The 20,215-nt window shown below is 41.4% G+C and overlaps 2 protein-coding genes across 3 annotated transcripts; one reads left to right on the top strand and one right to left on the bottom strand.

Annotated features, from left to right (window-relative positions):
- Positions 1–1,369: 1,369 nt before the first annotated feature.
- ergic3 (ERGIC and golgi 3) lies at positions 1,370–18,274 on the top strand. Of its 2 annotated transcripts, XM_064965467.1 has the most exons (14): positions 1,370–1,513; positions 2,845–2,915; positions 4,617–4,704; positions 4,984–5,103; positions 5,278–5,371; positions 5,666–5,831; positions 6,197–6,254; positions 7,705–7,719; positions 8,204–8,235; positions 8,315–8,411; positions 11,405–11,469; positions 11,711–11,847; positions 16,888–16,943; positions 17,306–18,274. In XM_064965467.1, exons 1-14 carry the CDS (start codon positions 1,426–1,428, stop codon positions 17,383–17,385), a joined length of 1,167 nt encoding a protein of 388 aa, XP_064821539.1. In that variant the 5' UTR covers positions 1,370–1,425; the 3' UTR covers positions 17,386–18,274. The 2 variants fall into 2 exon arrangements, with proteins under 2 accessions (XP_064821539.1, XP_064821540.1); XM_064965468.1 differs by lacking the exon at positions 7,705–7,719.
- romo1 (reactive oxygen species modulator 1) lies at positions 8,467–9,594 on the bottom strand. Its single transcript, XM_064965469.1, has 3 exons — positions 9,460–9,594; positions 8,926–9,056; positions 8,467–8,693 (listed from the first exon to the last, which is right to left on the bottom strand). The coding sequence occupies exons 2-3, from the start codon at positions 9,054–9,056 to the stop codon at positions 8,585–8,587; spliced, it is 240 nt and encodes a 79-aa protein (XP_064821541.1). The 5' UTR covers positions 9,460–9,594; the 3' UTR covers positions 8,467–8,584.
- Positions 18,275–20,215: the final 1,941 nt, after the last annotated feature.

Genomic DNA, 20,215 nt, shown 5'->3' with positions numbered 1-20,215 from the left:
TAGCATATGTACTTTTTAGGTAAGCGCTGATGCCGCCCGTTGGTAAGCAATGCCCATTTTGTCAAAGGCACAACATATTTTGCTTGTCCATTCCCAGCGCTCCACAGACGTTCTGTCCCCCCCCAAAATGAACATAAATCTTGTATCAGATATAGTATATGGTATAAATTTGGCTTTTTCTGGAGCCAACAGGCTGGACATAAAGTGTATGACAACGTAATGAGGACCTACACTTTTTTACATCATGCAGGTTTCTCCGATCAAATAGCCTAACCTAATTGGCGCTCATTCAAATAAACAATGCGCTGTGAACAAACAACATATCCTAAAAACAGGACAGGTCAAAGTAAAATGGACAGTATGGAATTGACAATCACAAATTATGTCCAGATGTTTCACCCTATTGTCATGATCAGTGGTTTCAAGTTTGTATCTGTACATTTTTGACAAGCTGATCATAGCAAATAATAAAATACTTCTACATTTCCCGCTATGTAAACACATTGCAAATAGGCTCGCGATAACTCTTGAAAAAGTTGGGTAGCTTATATTCAGAGTGTAAATAGCCACATCTATTTCGTCACGGGAATCAGGATTAATAAAGCCAATGCAATGGCCTGTTTTACAAACGGTGGGCCTAAAATATGGACGGTTGAAATTTGGTGCAGTCCAGACAGGCCTTGATTTCAACGTCCAATGACAGATTTTTGGTCCGGTCCGCACCAAATCTGAACCAATCATAGACGTCTATGTATGGTTCAGACTTTGTCCGGTCTGGACCAGACTTGATTTGGCCGAAACATAAACGTCTATAAATTACTTATTTTCAACTTTCATTCAGAACTGAAAATGAACCGGATTTCAACATCAGGAAAATACATATTTTTCAACGTCCGGAAAATGCCTTTTCAACGGCCTGGAAAATAAACATCTTAAACATACGGGGGAAAAAAACTCCCCCCTTTCATTCAGAACCTAAATTGAACCTAACTTCAAAGTCTGGAAAATTCTTATTTTTGACGTCTTCTCAACGTAATTTTGCTTACTGGAACTATTCTAGTTTTGCAGGGTGTCACTTTTGGTCTCGCCAATGGCGGTAGAACGGCAAGGACCGGCCCTGTGTATAAACTAACTCCCTTCCTAGACAACTTCCTTCACAACAGCTCTGCAAAGAGCAATAAGTATGAATGCCCTGCCTTCTACTGTAAATACTGCATGGCCAATGCAGACATCAGATTGACCATGAAGCGCCTTTAATTCTGCTAGTTTATACAAAACTCCCAAATCGTAGTCAAGTAAATTCATATACTGACTCTTATGCGGTCAACGCTGATTGGTTCCTTACGCATGCATGCCTTGTGTACCGGAAGTGAATGTCGAGGACTGATGTGTCAGGAATTCTTTCAGCCGATGGTATGAAAGAAGATGGACACACTAAATAAACTGAAACAATTTGATGCATATCCGAAAACGCTTGAGGATTTCCGAATTAAAACATGCGGTGGAGCTACAGGTGAGTATTTTTGTGCAGAGTTCTAGTTACAAGCATAACACTAATACTATCCCCAATTGCTAGCACTAGCATAACCCATTCATAGACGCTAACTACCTTGAGCGCCGATATTGACGGTATTATCTTCTGGCCGGCGAACTTTTGTTAAGAGCCCCGACGCTCGTTCTGAACGTTAAAACGCATCGCTTGCGGTACGGTTTTTGGAAACGAAAGGAATGTACCTTTTCATATCACCCAGAAATAATCTTACATTACTACACATTTTATTGTTAGGGTTCCCACACAGCCATATTTCCATGTTTAGAGCGCTTGTTTACGGAAAACAGACAGAAGGCAGAGGCGTACTAATTAGCTAGCTAAGTCTCCGAACACCTGTGTGTAAAACGGAAGAAGATGCCACAAACGTGTTGTCACTGAAAAATACTGTCAGCTGCAACTGTTAAAACAGCGCACAGTAAGTATATTTAGCATTTGTGAAATTATTTTTATGTGAGGGCTTTATACGTTTCTAGAACCGTACCGTAGTTGAGAATGGATTAATGTCTGTGTAGTAGTATTGGCTGTTTTGTCTGCCAGAGCCAATTCGCTTCTAAACAGAACATGTAAGGTCCTTGGACTATAGAGTACCATAGTATGAGTGTAATACCCATAACCTAGCGGTCAAACAGGGAAATGGTTACAATCGTTTTCCCACCATTCATTTTTACCATATGGGATTCTAGAACCATTTAATAAGGTCTGTGTTTCATGTAGGTTTATTCTGGCGTGACATTTTGATAACCGTGTAACTCTCTCAGACATGGTGACTTATCAATTTATTTGCCTGTACCCACAACAAATGAAACACAAATTAGCTGCTAATGTGGTATTCATTAAGAACTACAAATGACATGATGATCTGGAGGAGACTGCCTAATTGAGACTACGGTAAAAATCTCTGGATTAAATATCTAATGTTAGCTAAATTTCGTAATTAATAATTAATACATTGGCTACATTTCTTTATATTTATCTCTTAGCAAAGGTGCAAGCTAAAGATGATGTGCAGGAGCTTGCAGTGATTTGTTTTGATGCTAATTTGCATTTTCCAATCTGGAAAATTATTTTTTTCCAAATAGAGCCGAATATCTTGATAAAATTCACCTTGTCGGAGAGAGATTAACATGGTTATCAAAACGTCACTCCAGGGTAAGCCTACATGAAGCATAGACCTTGTGTTAAGTGTTTCTACATCTGGGGGGGGAACGGATGACTAGCTACAATAGTTTGCTAAAAATCAATGGGATTTGGTGATATTCTGACATGTATTTTTGTCTTTACTCCTTTTACAGTCACCATCATAAGTGGTCTCATCATGTTGATCCTGTTCTTCTCAGAGTTGCAGTATTATCTCACTAAGGAGGTGAGTTAATGTGATCTTTTTCTGAAAATAGTCAGGTACACTAGTGTAGGTATGCCAGCCAGGTATGTGGTTAAGAAGCTAGCTCTAGGGCCTCCCGAGTGGCGCAGTGCATCTCAGTGCTAGCTGTGCCACTAGAGAACCTGGTTCGAGTTCAGGCTCTGTCGCAGCCGGACCACGACCGGGAGAACCATGGGGTGGCGCACAGCGTCATCCGGGTTAAGGGAGGGTTTGGCCAGCAGGGATGTTCGTGTCCCACTGCGCACTAGCGACTCCTGTGGCAGACCGGGCGCAATGCACACTGACAGGTCGCCAGTTGTACGGCGCTTCCTCCGACACATTGGTGCGGTTGGCTTCCGGGTTAAGCGGGCATTGTGTCAAGAAACAGTGCAGCATGGTTGAGTTGTGTTTCGGAGGATGCACGGCTCTCGACCTTCGCCTCTGTACAGGAGTTGCAGTGATGGGACAGGACCGTAAACTACCAATTGGATACTATGAAATTTGGGAGAAAAAAGGGGGTAAAATAATAATTCATAAGAGGCTAGCTCTGTGTGGACCACACTGACCGATTCTCTACGGGAGAACAGGCAACTAGGAGAACAATGGAGTTGAGCGGCGACTTGTGAGAGCGGACTGGAGTTCCAACATCGCATAAATAACGTTTTTATCAAAAGCATATTTCAGCACCCAAAGAATAGCTTGCATTTACACTAGTCGCCGCTCAACTCCATTGTAAATCGTTGTTTAGTCGGCTAGGAGAACAGGGAACTAAACATCTAGCTAGCTACTCTGTTTAGGTTCAAGCTTTGCATGTCACACTTATTCTAGTTTGTAAACTCTTAAGACAGACAGTGGTATTCAAACTTTCAGCCAAGCCCTTTGCGATTTAAAAAAATGTCTAATTAAATATCAAGTAAAATTTTGGTCTGATTAATCAGGCTCTAATGCATGATTAATTGGTATGTACAGCCTGAAACATTGGAGTGCAAAATTGTTTAAATGTTCCTTACAAGCCAGAATGTTAAATAAAATTACATTTGAACTTTACTGGTTGTCTGTGCAACTGGTAGAGTAAGGAAAGTATTGCTTACCCAACTTTTTAAAGAGCTTGGTAGGTTTGCCACTGCCAGCTGAATGTGAGGGAACGTAATTCGGTAGTGTTTTTCATTGGTTGTGTCAGTAGATTTAAAATACACACCGGAAATACAAGCCAACAGAACCATATACCTACCAGCTCTCTAAAAAGTAGTGTAAACAATACTTTCATGTGGATATGTTGTAAGAAATGTAGGGTGGCTGCAGGACAAGCCTCACAGACAACCGTCAGAATACATAAAAATACCTATATATTCAACATTCTAGATTGTAAGGAGCATTTACATGATTTTGCACTTCAATGTTTCAGGCTGTATATAACAATTAATTGTGTATTATAGACTGATTAATCAGACAGTTAATTTCCACTCCATTGCCACCTGGGCATCTGGGAATAGTAAACATTTCAATGGTGGGTATAGTGCTAAAATACAATGACTGGCCTATTTGAGGATGATTAGAATATAACAAATGTTGTGTTTTTCTTATTAAGCCATCTGTCATAACTTTTACCTACAATTATTTGAAACTCCAGCTATTGGGCCCAGTCCACACTTTAAGTACACTGCTTTATGACTTGCAAAAATTAATATCGTTCTGCCAACCCAGGTCCATCCTGAATTGTTTGTGGACACATCACGAGGAGACAAACTGAAAATCAACATTGATGTGATATTTCCTAACATGCCATGTGCCTGTAAGTAACTTTAGAAAAATACTTGTGTTCAGACCTAGCATGCATCATCACATTAACTTACATGTGCACAATTAACCCCTATATGTGCTTGTTTATATGATATTATAAACAAGGACAAGGAACAAAATATGACATTTTATCTGAATGCGTAAGGTTAGGCCTACTTCAACTTAAAATCTTTGGTAATCTCTTTAGGGTAATTGCACAGATGTACATGAAGCTATAGGGTAATTGCACAGTTGAAGTATATGACATTTGTAACACCACCTTGTCCTTCAGATCTAAGCATTGATGCCATGGATGTTGCTGGAGAGCAGCAGTTGGATGTGGAACACAACCTGTTCAAGCAAAGACTCGACAAGGAGAGCAATCCTGTCACTACAGAGGCAGAGAAGCACGGTAACCATCTTGTTAATTAGCTTGCTTGCAATGTCATTATATTTCTTGAAGAGCATTCTTTACCTTGGAGAGCAGTGCGGTTCTCCCTCATGGGAAAATATAAGCTGTATGAATTGTATTAAATAGTTCATGTTTTTCACTGGGTCATGGAATTTGTTTTGTCATCTCATGTAGATTTGGGACAAGAGGAAGGTGACATTTTTGACCCCAGTAAGCTAGATCCTGAGCGCTGTGAAAGCTGCTATGGAGCAGAGATGGAAGATTTGAAGTGAGTTTCCAAGACATGAATGCCTTCCAAGGCATTACAGAACATACAGTGCATCTACTACACCATCTTCCCATGATGGAAAAGGGGGTTTCTCTGTCAATTTCATAACTAAAATCCCTTGACTGTGAAATTGGACTTGCTACAATGTATTTGAGGTTTTGTTTTAAAATATGACTGCCCCCCACCTTTTTAAGTCCTTAGATATTTTTCAGAACATAGACCATGAATGAATGAGATTATCTATTGTCCAAAATTTTAATGTGACATTGAGATATTTCCTGTGCTTTTCTGTAGGTGCTGTAACACCTGCGATGATGTACGAGAAGCCTATCGCAGGCGGGGTTGGGCATTCAAGAACCCCGACACCATCGAGCAGTGCAAGAGGGAGGGCTTCAGCCAAAAGATGCAGGAGCAGAAAAACGAGGGCTGCCAGATCTACGGCTTTCTGGAGGTCAACAAGGTAACTGGTCTTCAACGGCTAATTTGGCTAAGTTCATAATCAAAAGAATAGTCAGTCCTCGCTCTCTAATTTACACTCCAAAAGGGGATGTTTTATTTAATGTCTGACAGTGTTTAAACCATTGCCTGGTCTTCAAATGGTCAGGTTAGAAACAACATGATTTGTTAGAAACAACAACAAATGAATCATCACTTTTTGGGAGCATAATTCTGTGTGGTTATTTAAAAAGAAATAGGGATGGAAGTGTACTGTAACTGGGAGTTATATTTTGTGAGGTGCTTTAATGCATTTATATACATTTTCAATCTGTAAATATTATGTTCATTGTCTGTCTTTCTTTTAAACTCTGTCTGTTTTTTTGTTAGGTGGCAGGAAATTTCCACTTTGCCCCTGGAAAGAGTTTCCAGCAGTCCCATGTTCATGGTAAGACCTGCATTTTACTATCCTAAGTGTGGACAACCCAAACCTGATTTTCTTTCTGTATACAATCTTTTTTTCTGACTGTCCACAAATTTTATCAGATTTGTGCATTCATACTGATCTGAATTGGGCTGCCAATGTAAACGCAACCCTGGTCGAAATGGGTTGGTCCCCTGGTCTTATATCAATTATCCAAGGAAAATAAGAATTCTGTTTTCCATCAATACCCATGACAGAAAGTCAATCCTCTGAATTGCATAAAGACAAACGGGTAGCAGACCGATTTGGGTTGGAAATCGGAAATTGCTTACTTGCTACCAGAAACACCTTGTGATTTATTAAAACAGTCTGTCTCAGACCAGGTACAGACCCTTTTGTAGTGTAGTTTGCCCCTAGCACATTCTCAGAGGATAGCAAGGAAAGACCAATGTTAACCGGTAAGTTCACTTGCAAGTCACTATGCCAGTAGGCATTTCTAGTGCATCCATAACTAATCTTTCCAGTAAAACACTCGTAAATCCTTTTGTAAATGGTGCATGTTTTTCTTTTTCATCGTTCCTTTCGTTGTCTTATGCTAGACTTCTTCCGTTCTTTCCTAATAGGATCCGCTGCAATCTCAGTAATTAATTGTAGCTCTTTTTTTTCTCATGAAAACATCTGATCTTTATGGCAGAGGTGAAAATGTGTCAAACTAAGTAGCTCTTTTTTTCTACATATAAACGTAACGTTTTGACTGTAAATGGATAATTGACTCACTTGCTTTATCATTGTTGCCTTCAGATAACACTAACATACTAATCAAGTTATTTTGCATTGACACTTACACTCTGGATAAATATGAATGTGAAATTTATTAATTTGTTTGGCATACTTACTGATTGCAAAACATTTATTGCAATGGATTTTACAAATTAAATCATGTTACTCGGCTTGACAGAAGTCTGAATTGCACTACAACTGTGGAAGCGGGCATAAGAACAGAAGTCTTTACTATAAAAATTCTTACAGATGTAACCTTTGTAACTGTGTGACATTACAGGCATATTTGTCATTGAGGCACTGTTGTAATTTCATGTACCCTAATAACTAATTTCTCAAGAATTGCTGATAGAGTAGCATGGTACATAACCAGATGAAGTTGTAGGCCCAAAGTACTATACTCAACTTGCTTGGAGGCATTGAAAGGTTTCTTTTGTCATCAACACCATGTACAGAAAGTATAGAGCAGAAGGATTCACCAGCTCAATGCTAATTTTATTTACTAGACTAGTACTACTGTCCATGTCTGCTTAAAGGCAGAAATAAGAGACAAGAATCCCTTTTTGATAAGAATTTGGCCATATATGAAATACCAGATGTGATCAACCCCCTTCAGAGGCATATTGCCTTTGGCCAGCCTCTTTTTCTGTAGCCCAACATGCGTCATAGTGACTCTTCTCTCTTCTTTCTGCAGTGCACGCTGTGGAAAGTAAGTCCATCTTTTTGTAGCTTTTATTTTTGTAGTAAACGTCCCCAGATCTATTTGTGCTCTTCTCTACTCCCTTGCTGTCCTTGTCATGACAATTAGTTGGCGTAAGAGCACAAACAGACTGGCACTCAGGCCACATCCCTCCCTTCTAAATTGATCTAGTCAAATATCAAACTTTTTATGAAGAGGTTGTCAGTCAGAATTGACCCTGTTATTAAATTAAAGCCTAGAGAAGACAACCAAAGCTGCTTCTAACTTGTGGTTTAAAACAGTCCTTTTGAATAACCAGCGTGTGATTGTTGGTTTGATCTTTATTGGAGGTGGTACAAGCAGTAATCTAGATCACATTTCGGAGGGCTCAACAATTATAACTTGTAATGGGAGAGTCGTAGATTGAGTAGTAAGCCCTCATAACTGCCAGAACATAACTGATGATGCTATTAGATCACAGCATTACTAACATCTTGTCTCAAATTATTTTCAGTTCATGATCTGCAGAGTTTTGGACTAGACAACGTAAGTACATTTGACAAATCTTGTCTTGCCCAGGCAATGTTCTCCATACACGTGAGCACTTATTTGTGTTGTCCTACAGATCAACATGACTCACTTTATCAAGCATCTGTCCTTCGGGAGAGACTACCCTGGTATCGTCAATCCTTTGGATGGTACCGATGTTGCAGCACCACAAGGTTAGTCATCCCATTTATCAAAAGCCCCACACCAAACATTTGGCCTACTACCAGCAATTGAAATCAGCATTTATTGACATAATTTCTCCATCGTTCTGGGACAAAGTGTGACATGGGAATGAGTTATGACAAAAGTCCCACTATGTAATTTTCTGTAAGTATGGTAGGTGGTCTCAGCAGCGGATGCCCATCCCAATGGACATAAATGTACCAAATGTGCCTCCACTCTGCATCATTGTCTTCCCAACTCCTCCCATCAGCTCTCTGCCTCTCATGCCAACCCTGAGGGAAGAAACAGCATTTACAGAGGGAAGATACAGCATTTGAACAAAATGAAAAAACAATCGAGTTCTATTGAACAAACCACAATATGCAGTGTGGATGCCTGCGACAAAAACATGTAAAGAAATATGATGCCCAAACACACTATTGCATTCTTACAAAGTGTATTGCATTTCAGTGTAGGCGTACTTGTAATAGGTAGATAGCTAGACGTTGGGTTAACTTAACTAACCTTAGACAGGAAAACGTTCCAAACATGGCACCAGCTGCCATCCCAACAGCGAAGCCCATCATGAATCCCATTTTAATTCTGTCAATGCAGGCTGGCTGTTGCTGGCCATACGGTCCTACTGCCACTGGCATCTGTATTGAAAGAAAGCACAACCATCAAAATACATGGCAAGTTCACGAATCAGTTGCGCTAGCTCGGCGTTTGTAGCCAGCTTGCTACGTCGTAAGACTACACCAGTGGCTAAGCTTAAACGGCAAGTTAAGCTAGCGGAGTTACCTAGCTAAACTATCAACGTCATTTGCACAAGACAAACATTTGCCACCGAAAACAGATTGATGTGTAGCTAATGTCACGAACGTTGTCCACCCTTTATCTCGAGCTAATGTTTACCCAGCTAGCTAGCTGCGTTTTGGCTGGCTAACTGGTTTGCATGTCACCTAGGTCAGGCCTAGAAGACATTTGAAAATATAATTAACGCCCGACTATATATACATATTTCTATCATCACTATTATTCGCTCTAAGCAGCACTTACCTTGGTTTATTGCGTAATGTGAGTTATCGGTCACTAGAGAAGAACCCCCTTTTCGATGAGACTAGGTAGTTTGGAATGCTGTACTAACAGGCGGCCATTACTTGAGAGGATTGCGAAACCAACGCAGTGGAGACAAAGATCAGTTCGTGAACGATTCGTTTCTCTGAGTGAGTCGTTCATTTTAGTCGTTCCTTTGACCTGCTAGCTGCAATGAATTCTACAGTAGGATGCAAACGCGTTCCGACCAACAACTCTCTGTCATATGTGCGCAGGAAAAATAGATAATAGAGAACAGATTTTGTAAAATTTATTTCCCCTTTATTTATCCAGGTAGGCTAGTTGAGAACAAGTTCTCATTTACAACTGCGACCTGGAATAGATAGTTGATAGCATGGTGCAAAAATGAATGCAATTGACTATTGAATATTATGATGGACACAGCTTTGAAGAACCATAACATACACAGACTCCGCTCAACAAACTCGAGAACGAATCGTTTGTGTTCCTGCATTTCGCGAATGAATCACACACACGGCAGTCAAGCAATGCATTTCACCAAGAGTCGTTCACGATCTAGTCCTTTTGCGGCCAAACTAGATCTCCGTTTCAAATGTACGAATAAATAGTCGTATTTGTAAGCTTAGCATTCAACAAATGTACATTTGTTTAAAGCACGCTTCTACAAGTGTCAAAAATAACCGCTCCAATAAACCCCTAATGATGAACGAGAGGTTTGTAAAATCATGACTATTTCGGGGGGGATGTGTCCATCGTTCGACGGTAGGGGTCCACCGTGCTCTGGGCATTACTGACTCAAATGAACGAAGTTAGTCCAGTTAGAAGAACGAATCTGTTGACGAGTTGAAAAGATCTGAGTCGGTAAAAAATAAATAACTTCCGGTCACTTGATGGGTTGACCCGATAGAAATTATCCCTTTTGTGAACATCGAGAACCGAATCACATCTGTGAAAGGATATACTGCAAATTTGAGCCCCAGGCATCGATTATCTGTAGATAAGTTATACTAACTTTCTCTGAAGATGGTAATTCTTGACAGATTTTTTTTGCAATTTTTTTGTAAATCAAAATGTATTTGTCACATGCGGCCGAATACAACAGTAGTCCTTACCGTGAAATGTTTACTTACAAGCCCTTAACCAACAATGCCGTTTTAAGAAAATATTTACAAAAAAAAGATTTTTTTTAAGTAACTCAATAACAATAACGAGGCTATATACAGGGGGTACCAGTACCGAGTCAATGTGTGTGGGTACAGGTTGTCAAGGTAATTTGTACATGTGGGTAGGGGTAAAGTGACTATGCATAGCTAACAGCAAGCAGCAGCAGTGTAAAAACAAAGGGGGGGGGGGGGTCAATGCAAATAGTCCGGGTGGCCATTTGATTAATTGTTCAGTCTTATTGTCCTACAGATCAACATGATTTCTTAATGAGCCTTTTGGACCTAGACTTGGTGCTCCCTTACAGCTTGTTGTGCGGTAGCAGAGAGAACAGTCTATGACTTGAGTGACTGTAGTCTTTGCCCATTTTGGGGGCCTATCTCTGACACTGCTAGTAGAGGTCCTGGATGGCAGGAAGCTTGGCCCCACTGTTGTACTGGGCCGTACACACTACCCTCTGTAGCAGCCCTGTGGTCGTATGCTCTCGATGGTGCAGCTGTAGAACTTGTTGAGGATCTGGTCTCCTGAGTGGGAAAAGGCATTGTCGTGCCCTCTTCACGACTGTCTTGGTGTATTTGGAACATGGTAGTTTGGTGGTGATGTGGACACCAAGGAACTTGAAGCTCTCGACTCGCTCCACTACAGCCCCGTTGATGTGAATGTAATTTTGTCATGTAAAAAATGTATTTAAACTCGCATTGCATTTCTGCAGACTACATGGGCTCTGTTGCTACACATTACAAAACAATGACTTGTTTTATTCCAGCATCCATGATGTATCAGTACTTTGTGAAGATTGTCCCAACCATCTACGTGAAATGGGATGGAGAGGTGAGTATACATTAGACATGACAGCTGTGAAATGAACTCGGGTGGGTAGTTATTGATCGTACCAACACATTTTAGCTATTTGATGGAGTTAATTTAAATGTGATGTAGCTATAAAATAAATTAAGGGAATTCATTATTAATTGTTGTATATTTCCCTGTGCATGACTGTTTATGCATGCTAAGAAAGGTACTTAGGCTTCATGGACAAACAGGGAAGTCTTTTGTATTGCTTGTCTTACAGGTGGTTAAAACAAACCAATTCTCTGTGACCCGACATGAGAAAGTAGCCAATGGGCTGATCGGAGACCAGGGCCTACCTGGGGTGTTTGTATTATATGAACTCTCCCCCATGATGGTGAAATTCACAGAGAAACAGCGGTAGGTAGCTTAAAACAAAATTGAAAATCCATATACAGTTTACATACACCTTAGCCAAATACATTTAAACTCAGTTTTCACAATTCTTGACATTCTCTTAAATTCCCTGTCTTAAGTCAGTTAGGATCACCACTTTATTTTAAGAATGTGAAATGTCAGAATAATAGTAGAGAATTATTTATTTAAGCTCTTATTTCTTACATCACATTCCCAGTGGGTCAGAAGTTTACATGTACTCAATTAGTATTTGGTAGCATTGCCTTCAAACTGTTTAACTTGGGTCAAACATTTCAGGTAGCCTTCCACAATAAGTTGGGTGAATTTTGGCCCATTCCTCCTGACAGAGCTGGTGTAACTGAGTCAGGTTTGTTGGCCTCTTTGCTCGCACATTGCTTTTTCAGTTCTGGCCATACATTTTCTATAGGATTGAGGACAGGGCTTTGTGATGGCCACTCCAATACCTTGACACCATTGTACTTAAGCCATTTTGCCACAACTTTAAAAGTATGCTTGGGGTCATTGTCCATTTGGAAGACCCATTTGCAACCAAGCTTTAACTTCCTCAAATCAAATTTATTTGTCACATACACATGGTTAGCAGGTGTTAATGCGAGTGTAGCGAAATGCTTGTGCTTCTAGTTCCAACCATGCAGTAATATCTAACAAGTAATATAACCTAACAATTTCACAACTACCACCTTATACACACAAGTGTAAAGGAATGAATACGAATATGTACATAAAAATGAGTTATGCCCGAACGGCATAGGCAAGATGTTATAGAGTACAGTATATACATATGAGATGAATAATGTAGGGTATGAAAACATTATATAAAGTGGCATTGTTTAAAGTGGCTAGTGATATATTTAATTACATCAAGATGGCAAGATGCAGTAGATGGTATAGTGTACAGTATATACATATGAGATGAGTAATGTAGGGTATTAAGCATTATATAAAGTGGCTAGTGATATATTGATTACATCAATTTATCCATTATTAAAGTGGCTAGAGTTGAGGCAGTATGTTGGCAGCAGCCACTCAATGTTAGTGATGGCTGTTTAACAGTCTGATGGCCTTGAGATGGAAGCTGTTTCAGTGCCCCACTTTGATGCATCTGGACTGACCTCACCTTCTGGATGATAGCGGGGTGAACTGGCAGTGGCTCGGATGGTTGTTGTCCTTGATCTTTTGGCCTTCCTATGACATCGGGTGTTGTAGGTGTCCTGGAGGGCAGGTAGTTTGCACTCACTACCCTCTGGAGAGCCTTACTGTTATGGGCGGAGCAGCTGCCATACCAGGCGGTGATACAGCCCGACAGGATGCTCTCGATTGTGCATCTGTAAAAGTTTGTCAGGGTTTTTTGTGACAAGCCAAATTTCTTCAGCCTCCTGAGGTTGAAGAGGCACTGCTGCTCCTTCTTCACCACGCTGTCTGTGTGGGTGGACCATTTCAGTTTGTCCGTGATGTGTATGCCGAGGAACTTACATCTTTCCACCCTCTCCACTACTGTCCCGTCAATGTAGATAGGGGGCTGCTCCCTCAGCTGTTTCCTGAAGTCCACGATCAGCTCCTTTGTTTTGTTGACATTGAGTGTGAGGTTATTTTCCTGACACCACACTCCGAGGGCCTTCACCTCCTGCCTGTAGGCGGTCTCGTCGTTGTTGGTAATCAAGCCTACCACTGTAGTGTCGTCTTAAAACTTTATGATTGAGTTGGATGTGTGCAAGGCCACGCAGTCGTGGGTGAACAGGGAGCACAGGAGAGGGCTGGGAACGCACCCTTGTGGGGACCCAGTGTTGAGGATCAGCGGGGTGAAGATGTTGTTACCTACCCTCACCCTCAGGGGCGGCCCGTCAGGAAGTCCAGGACCCAGCTGCACAGGGTGGGGTCGAGACCCCGAGCTTAATGACGAGTTTGGAGGGTACTATGGTGTTAAATGCTGAGCTGTAATCCATGAACAGCATTCTTACATAGGTATTCCTCTTGTCCAGATGGGTTAGGGCAGTGTGATGGCGATTGCATCGTCTGTGGACCTATTGGGGCGGTAAGCAAATTGGAGTGGGTCTAGGGTGTCAGGTAGGGTGGAGGTCCTTGACTAGTCTCTCAAAGCACTTCATGATGACGGAAGTGAGTGCTACAGGGCGGTAGTCATTTAGCTCAGTTATCTTAGCTTTCTTGGGAACAGGAACAATGGTGGCCCTCTTGTAGCATGTGGGAACAGCAGACTGGGATAAGGATTGATTGAATATGTCTGTAAACACACCAGCCAGCTGGTCTGCGCATGCTCTGAGGACGTGGCCGGGGATGCCGTCTGGGCCTGCAGCCCTGCGAGGGTTAACACGTTTAAATGTTTTACTCACGTTGGCTACAGTGAAGGAGAGCCCGCAGGTTTTGTTAGCGCGCCGTGTCAGTGGCAGTGTATTGTCCTCAAAGCGAGCAAAAAAGTTGTTTAGTCTGTCTGAGAGCAAGGCATCGTGGTCCGCGACGGGGCTGGTTTTTCTTTTGTAGTCCGTGATTGACTATAGACCCTGCCACATTCCTCTTGTGTCTGAGCCGTGTAATTGCGACTCCACATTGTCTCTATACTGACGCTTAGCTTGTTTGAATGCCTTGCGGAGGGAATAGCTACACTGTTTGTATTCGGTCATGTTTCCGGTCAGCTTGCCCTGATTAAAAGCAGTGGTTCGCGCTTTCAGTTTTGCGCAAATGCTGCCATCAATCCACGGTTTCTGGTCAGGGAATGCTTTAATAGACGCTGTGGGTACAACATCACCGATGCACTTGCTAATAAACTCACTCACCGAATCAGCGTATTCATCAATGTTGTTGTTCAACGTTATGCGGAACATGTCCCAGTCCACGTGATCGAAGCAATCTTGAAGCATGGAATCCGATTGGTCGGACCAGCGTTGGACAGACCTGAGCGCAGGTGCTTCCTGTTTTAGATTCTGTCTATAGGCTGTGAGCAACAAAATGAGTCGTGTTCAGCTTTTCCAAAGGGAGGGCTTTATATGCGTTGCTGAAGTTAGAATAACAGTGATCTAGGGTTTTGCCAGCCCTGGTGACACAATCGATATGCTGATAGAATTTGGGGAGCCTTGTTTTCAGATTAGCCTTGTTAAAATCCCCAGCTACAATAAATGCAGCCTCAGGATATGTTGTTTACATAGAGTCGGATGAAGTCCTTTCAGGGCCGTCGATGTGTCTGCTTGGGGGGAATATACACGACTGTGATTATGAATAGAATTCCCTTGGTAGATAATGCGGTCGGCATTGTGAGGAATGCTAAGTCAGGTGAACAAAAGGATTTCAGTTCCTGTATGTTATGATTGCACCACGTCTCGTTAATCATAAGGCAGACACCCCCGCCCTTCTTCTTACCAGAGAGTTGCTTGTTTCTGTCGGCGCGATGCGTGAAGAAACCAGGTGGCTGGTACTCAAATAGCATGTCTCAAGTGAGCCATGTTTCCATGAAACAAAGAACGTTACAATCTCTGATGTCTCTCTGGAAGGTAACTGTTGTTCAGATTTCGTCTACCTTGTTGTCAAGAGACTGGACATTGGCGAGTAGTATGCTCGGGGGCAGTGCGCGATGTGCCCGTCTACGGAGCCTGACCAGAAGACCGCTCCATCTGCCCCTTCTACGGCGTCGTTGTTTTGGGTCCCCGGCTGGGATCCGATCAATTGTCCTGGGTGGTAGGCCAAACAGAGGATCCACTTTGGGAAAGTCATATTCCTGTTCGTAATGTTGGTGAGTTGACATTGCTCTTATATCCAATAGTTCCTCCCGACTGTATGTAATAAAACCTAAGATTTTCTGGGGTAGCATTTTAAGAAATAACACACAAAAAAACCTAAATACTGCATAGTTTCCCTGGAAAGCAATGCGGCTATCTCTGTCGGTGCCGGAGGAGTCACTGATGTTTTGAGATGTTGCTTCAATATATCCACATACTTTTCCTCCCTCATGATGCCATCTCTTTTGTGAAATGCACCAGGCCCTCCTGAAGCAAAGAACCACCACAACATGATGCTGCCACCCCTGTGCTTCACGGATGGGATGTGTTCCTCAGCTTGCAAGCCTCCCCCTTTCTCCTCCAAACATAACGATGGTCATTATGACCAAACATTTCTATTTTTGTTTCATCAGACCAGAGGACATTTCGCCAAAAAGTACGATCTTTGTCCCCATGTGCAGTTGCAAACCGTATTCTCGCTTTTTTTATGGTGGTTTTGGAACAGTGGCTTCTTCCTTGCTGAGCGGCCTTTCAGGTTATGTCGATTATGGGACTCGTTTTACTGTGGATATAGATACTTTTGTACCTGTTTCCTCCAGCATCTTCACAAGGTCCTTTGCTGTTCTGGAATTTATTTGCACTTTTCGCACCAAAGTATGTTAATCTCTAGGAGACAGAAGCATCTCCTTCCTGAGAGGTATGACGGCTGCGTGGTCCCATGGTGTTTATACTTGCAAACTATTGTTTGTACAGATGAATGTGGTACCTTCAGGCATTTGAAAATTCCTCCCAAGGATGAACCAGACTTGGGGAGATCTACAAAAAAAAATCTGAGGTCTTGGCTGATTTCTTTAGATTTTCCATGATGTCAAGCAAAGAGGCACTGAGTTTGAAGGTAGGCCTTGAAATGCATCCACAGGTACACCTCCAATTGATTCAAATGATGTCAATTAGCCTATCAGAAGCTTCTAAAGCAATGACATCATTTTCTGGAATTTTCCAAGCTGTTTTAAAGGCACTTCTGACCCACTGAAATTGTGATACAGTGAATGATAAGTGAAATAATCTGTCTGTAAACCATTGTTGGAAAAATGACTTCTGTTGTGCAGAAAGTAGATGTCCTAACTGGCCAAAACTATAGTTTGATAACAATAAATTGGTGGAGTGGTTGATCAATTTGTTTTAATGACTCCAACATAAGTGTATGTAAACTTCCGACTTCAACTGTAGCATTGTCATTGTGTAGCCTATTTAAATAATATGTGTGTTACATCTAACATGTTTGCTCTTTTTTCAGATCATTCACTCATTTTCTCACAGGAGTGTGTGCCATCATAGGGGGTGTTTTTACAGGTGGGCACCTCTGCATTCAGACAAACGAAAGGGTGTAATGGGTTTGCTAAAGATGTTGCATAAAGCTTATTTAATTATTAAATGTTTTTTTAATTATCACTGGGATAGCGTACACAGATGTTTTGACTTTCCCATTTTACAAATACAGTTCACATAGAAAAAAACATTTTTCACTCACTACATCTTCAATATAATTTAATCTAGTTTATAATTAGTGATGGTCTTCTCAGTTTGGAGGTACCATGCAGTATTGGAGGTAGATGTTTTTCATTTGTTGGAATTAACCATATGGACAGTGGTTCTACTGTATGTGTGTCAGAGATATGTCATTTTATATACTGTGTCTTGTATCTTTTTCCCAGTGGCTGGACTCATTGATTCATTGATATACCATTCTGCAAAAGCCATCCAGAAGAAGATTGAACTAGGCAAAGCATCTTAGTGGAGTGTTTGACACGAGCAGACCAGCCTGTTCATCAGTCTCCGGAGGGACCTATCTGGAAAGGGGAAGTGACTACAAACTGACTCACGCTGCCTAACATGGCAAAAAACACTAAGAATCTGAAAAATCTCCCTCAATATCGAAAGGAACTTTGACTGCTGTGTCTCCCATGTTGTCTGTTTTACATCCCCATCCATACAAAGAATGAAAGACAGAATCACTGACCAGAAGAGGGACTTAACCGAATTTTCTGAACTCATTTGATTCATCCCCAGTCCTAACAAACTGATATTTTATTTTGCCAATCTCAGCTACCCTAAACATACTTTAGTGGCCAGTGGACATATTTATCCTTGTATTTATCCCAAGCCTTAATTTCTAAATATGTACCCTTCTTTTACATGTGTATTGCTTCCCCATCACAAATTAAGTATTTGATATGATATGCAACCCGGGCAGGGTGAATGTGTTTTTTAACGTGTTCAGGGGTGTATTCATTAGGGCAAACTGAAGCAAAAAGTTTGGCAATGGAAACGGGAATCTCTTATTGGACAAGTTCAGGTAGGTCCCTCCCCGTTTTGGCCTGTTTGCTTCCAGTTGGTTCTTAGTGAATACCCCAGAGTGATGGAAGCTCTGCCTGTTGTTGAGGACTACTTGAGGAGACTGGATTATGCAGTTTAATAATGTTTTTGTTCATTTGTTGTGATTGCACATTTTGAGATCCTATTCAGGGGCCTGGGTTGAGTGAAGGAGTGTGTGTGCAAGAGTGCACACGTGTGTGAGTGCATGTGTTGTCTGGTGCTGTGCACAGCCTATTTTGTGTGTGGGAGAGATGTATTTATATGTTGATTGTCCCAAACTGTTTTTAAAATGACAAATGTTGAATACACCAGCCTGTAATGTAATGATTTGTCTGACATTTTGTGTACACAATGTGTCCTCTGTCCCAGGAACAACCACAAGTGACAGATTTCAGAGATCTCGAACCCTTAACTGAAAAATGTATGGAATTTCTTTTAACTCACTTGCTTATGGCTTGCTTTAGCTCTTTGCCCTTCATATAATTATATACAGCTGAAGGGGACCATTTATTTGGGTTAGGGTTTTCTTATTGAACACTTAAATACAATTGTAAACTGGCTGGTTTGAGCCCTGAGTGCTGATTGGTTGACAGCTGTGGTATACCACGGGTAAAATACATTTATTTTAACTGCTTTAATTACTTTGGTAACCAGTTTGTAATAGCAATAAGGCACCTTGGGGGTTTGTGACATATGACCAATACACCACGGCTAAGGGCTGTGTCCAGGCACTGTGTTTCGTCGCGCTTAAGAACAGCCCTTAGCCGTGGTATATTGGCTATATACCACAACCCCTCGGGCCTTATTGCTTAAGTATTGTACATGACTTTATTTTCATCCCTCTTCTGGGCCTTGACTAATTGACTTCTTCTCTAGTGTGAAGTACTTAGTCATCATTACAATAAAAAGATAAGGGTCCTGCTATACAAGTTAGAGACCTTACGGTCTACTCTTGCGAAAGGACTACTGATATCTGTGGAATGTCAGTGATAATGTCACTTCCTCTCCAAGCTCATGTGCAATAGCTTAAGGACAAAGAGGTTACCAACCAAATGATCACTGTAGCTGTATGAGCCTATAGCGGGTCTCTTTTCAGTGATATCTTTGTCGAAGTAGGCTACTGTTCAATATCCTTTCCAAATGAGCTGAGGTTTTATGTTTCAGCCACAAGGGGGAGCACCGGTTCTTTCAATATACCCAGCTAAGTACGCTAATAATTGTGGGAATTAAAAAAATGAGTGAAATACCATCCTAGACAGCTGAATAACATTATTGTGAGTAACTTCCTGTATATGTGTCACAGCCACGTATCTATGAGCCATCTTGCTCTTGAATGGCTTATTTTTAAACGGGGGCCCAATGTTGACCCACAATATGCCTGTACAAATGCATTATTCCGTAGTTACACTCATACAATGCTAATTCCCTGGGGAGTCTACAGCTGGAATTGCATTTCCATTGCATGTATTCACTGGAAGCTCGGCCTCTAACTCCCACATCCTGCTGTTTGGATTGTGATGCAATCATCCACACAAGAGCATGAGGGGTGCTAAGCAAACGGCTTTGAAAAGTTGCGGATGTTTTTTCGAGCTTAGCTGGGAGCTGTATGAGTCTGGTGAAAGGAAAGGCAATGTCAGTGAATCTGGCTCATGCCCATCACGGCCGGCGTATTTGGAGTGTGAGAGAGGATAGGATTGTCTATGACACGATTCAATGACCACTATTTCAAATGGATACTCAAAAAGAAGTGATTCACAACCTCTTTTAGTTAATAAACCCCCAATCACAATTTGTTCTACCCAAAGTGCAACTGATCATTCAGCCTATGTTCTTATGAGTCTTGCCAAGTACCCCCTGTGGATAGGCCAGGTACCCCAGGTTGAGAACTACTGCTCTAAGGCATAAGTATAGGGGGTGGAGAAAGAAAGGGAACGTATAGGCCTATAGTGTAGGGTTTAGCTGACTTGAAAAAAGGTGCTGTTACAACTTTGACTTCAATCATTTCCCTGTGACAGACACAAAACATCATTTTCCCAGCTATCTTACTCGTCAATGTCACACAGAAAGAGAAAAATATGACCATTTCGTTGAACAGGTAGGCGACGAGTGGCCTACATTTCACACTACATTAACACCAGGCTAAATGGGACCTTTTGAATGAATGAAGCTGTTATGGGCCTCTCCAGTTAGTTAGTCATATACTTTTGATTTCATTTTGGAAATGTAGAAGAGTGAGACACAAAGAAAAC

The sequence above is a fragment of the Oncorhynchus masou genome, chromosome 5 (assembly GCF_036934945.1).
Source record: "Oncorhynchus masou masou isolate Uvic2021 chromosome 5, UVic_Omas_1.1, whole genome shotgun sequence".
NCBI lineage: Eukaryota > Metazoa > Chordata > Actinopteri > Salmoniformes > Salmonidae > Oncorhynchus > Oncorhynchus masou.
This window is presented reverse-complemented; position numbering and strand designations above follow the sequence as displayed.

Coding starts and splice junctions, on each gene's coding strand:
- ergic3 (XM_064965467.1), top strand. CDS start 1,426: ATGGACACACTAAATAAACTGAAACAATTTGATGCATATCCGAAAACG. Junction 1,514..2,844: donor AACATGCGGTGGAGCTACAG/GTGAGTATTTTT, acceptor CTCCTTTTACAG/TCACCATCATAAGTGGTCTC. Junction 8,412..11,404: donor CGATGTTGCAGCACCACAAG/GTTAGTCATCCC, acceptor GTTTTATTCCAG/CATCCATGATGTATCAGTAC.
- romo1 (XM_064965469.1), bottom strand. CDS start 9,056: ATGCCAGTGGCAGTAGGACCGTATGGCCAGCAACAGCCAGCCTGCATT. Junction 8,694..8,925: donor GGAACGTTTTCCTGTCTAAG/GTTAGTTAAGTT, acceptor TTCTTCCCTCAG/GGTTGGCATGAGAGGCAGAG.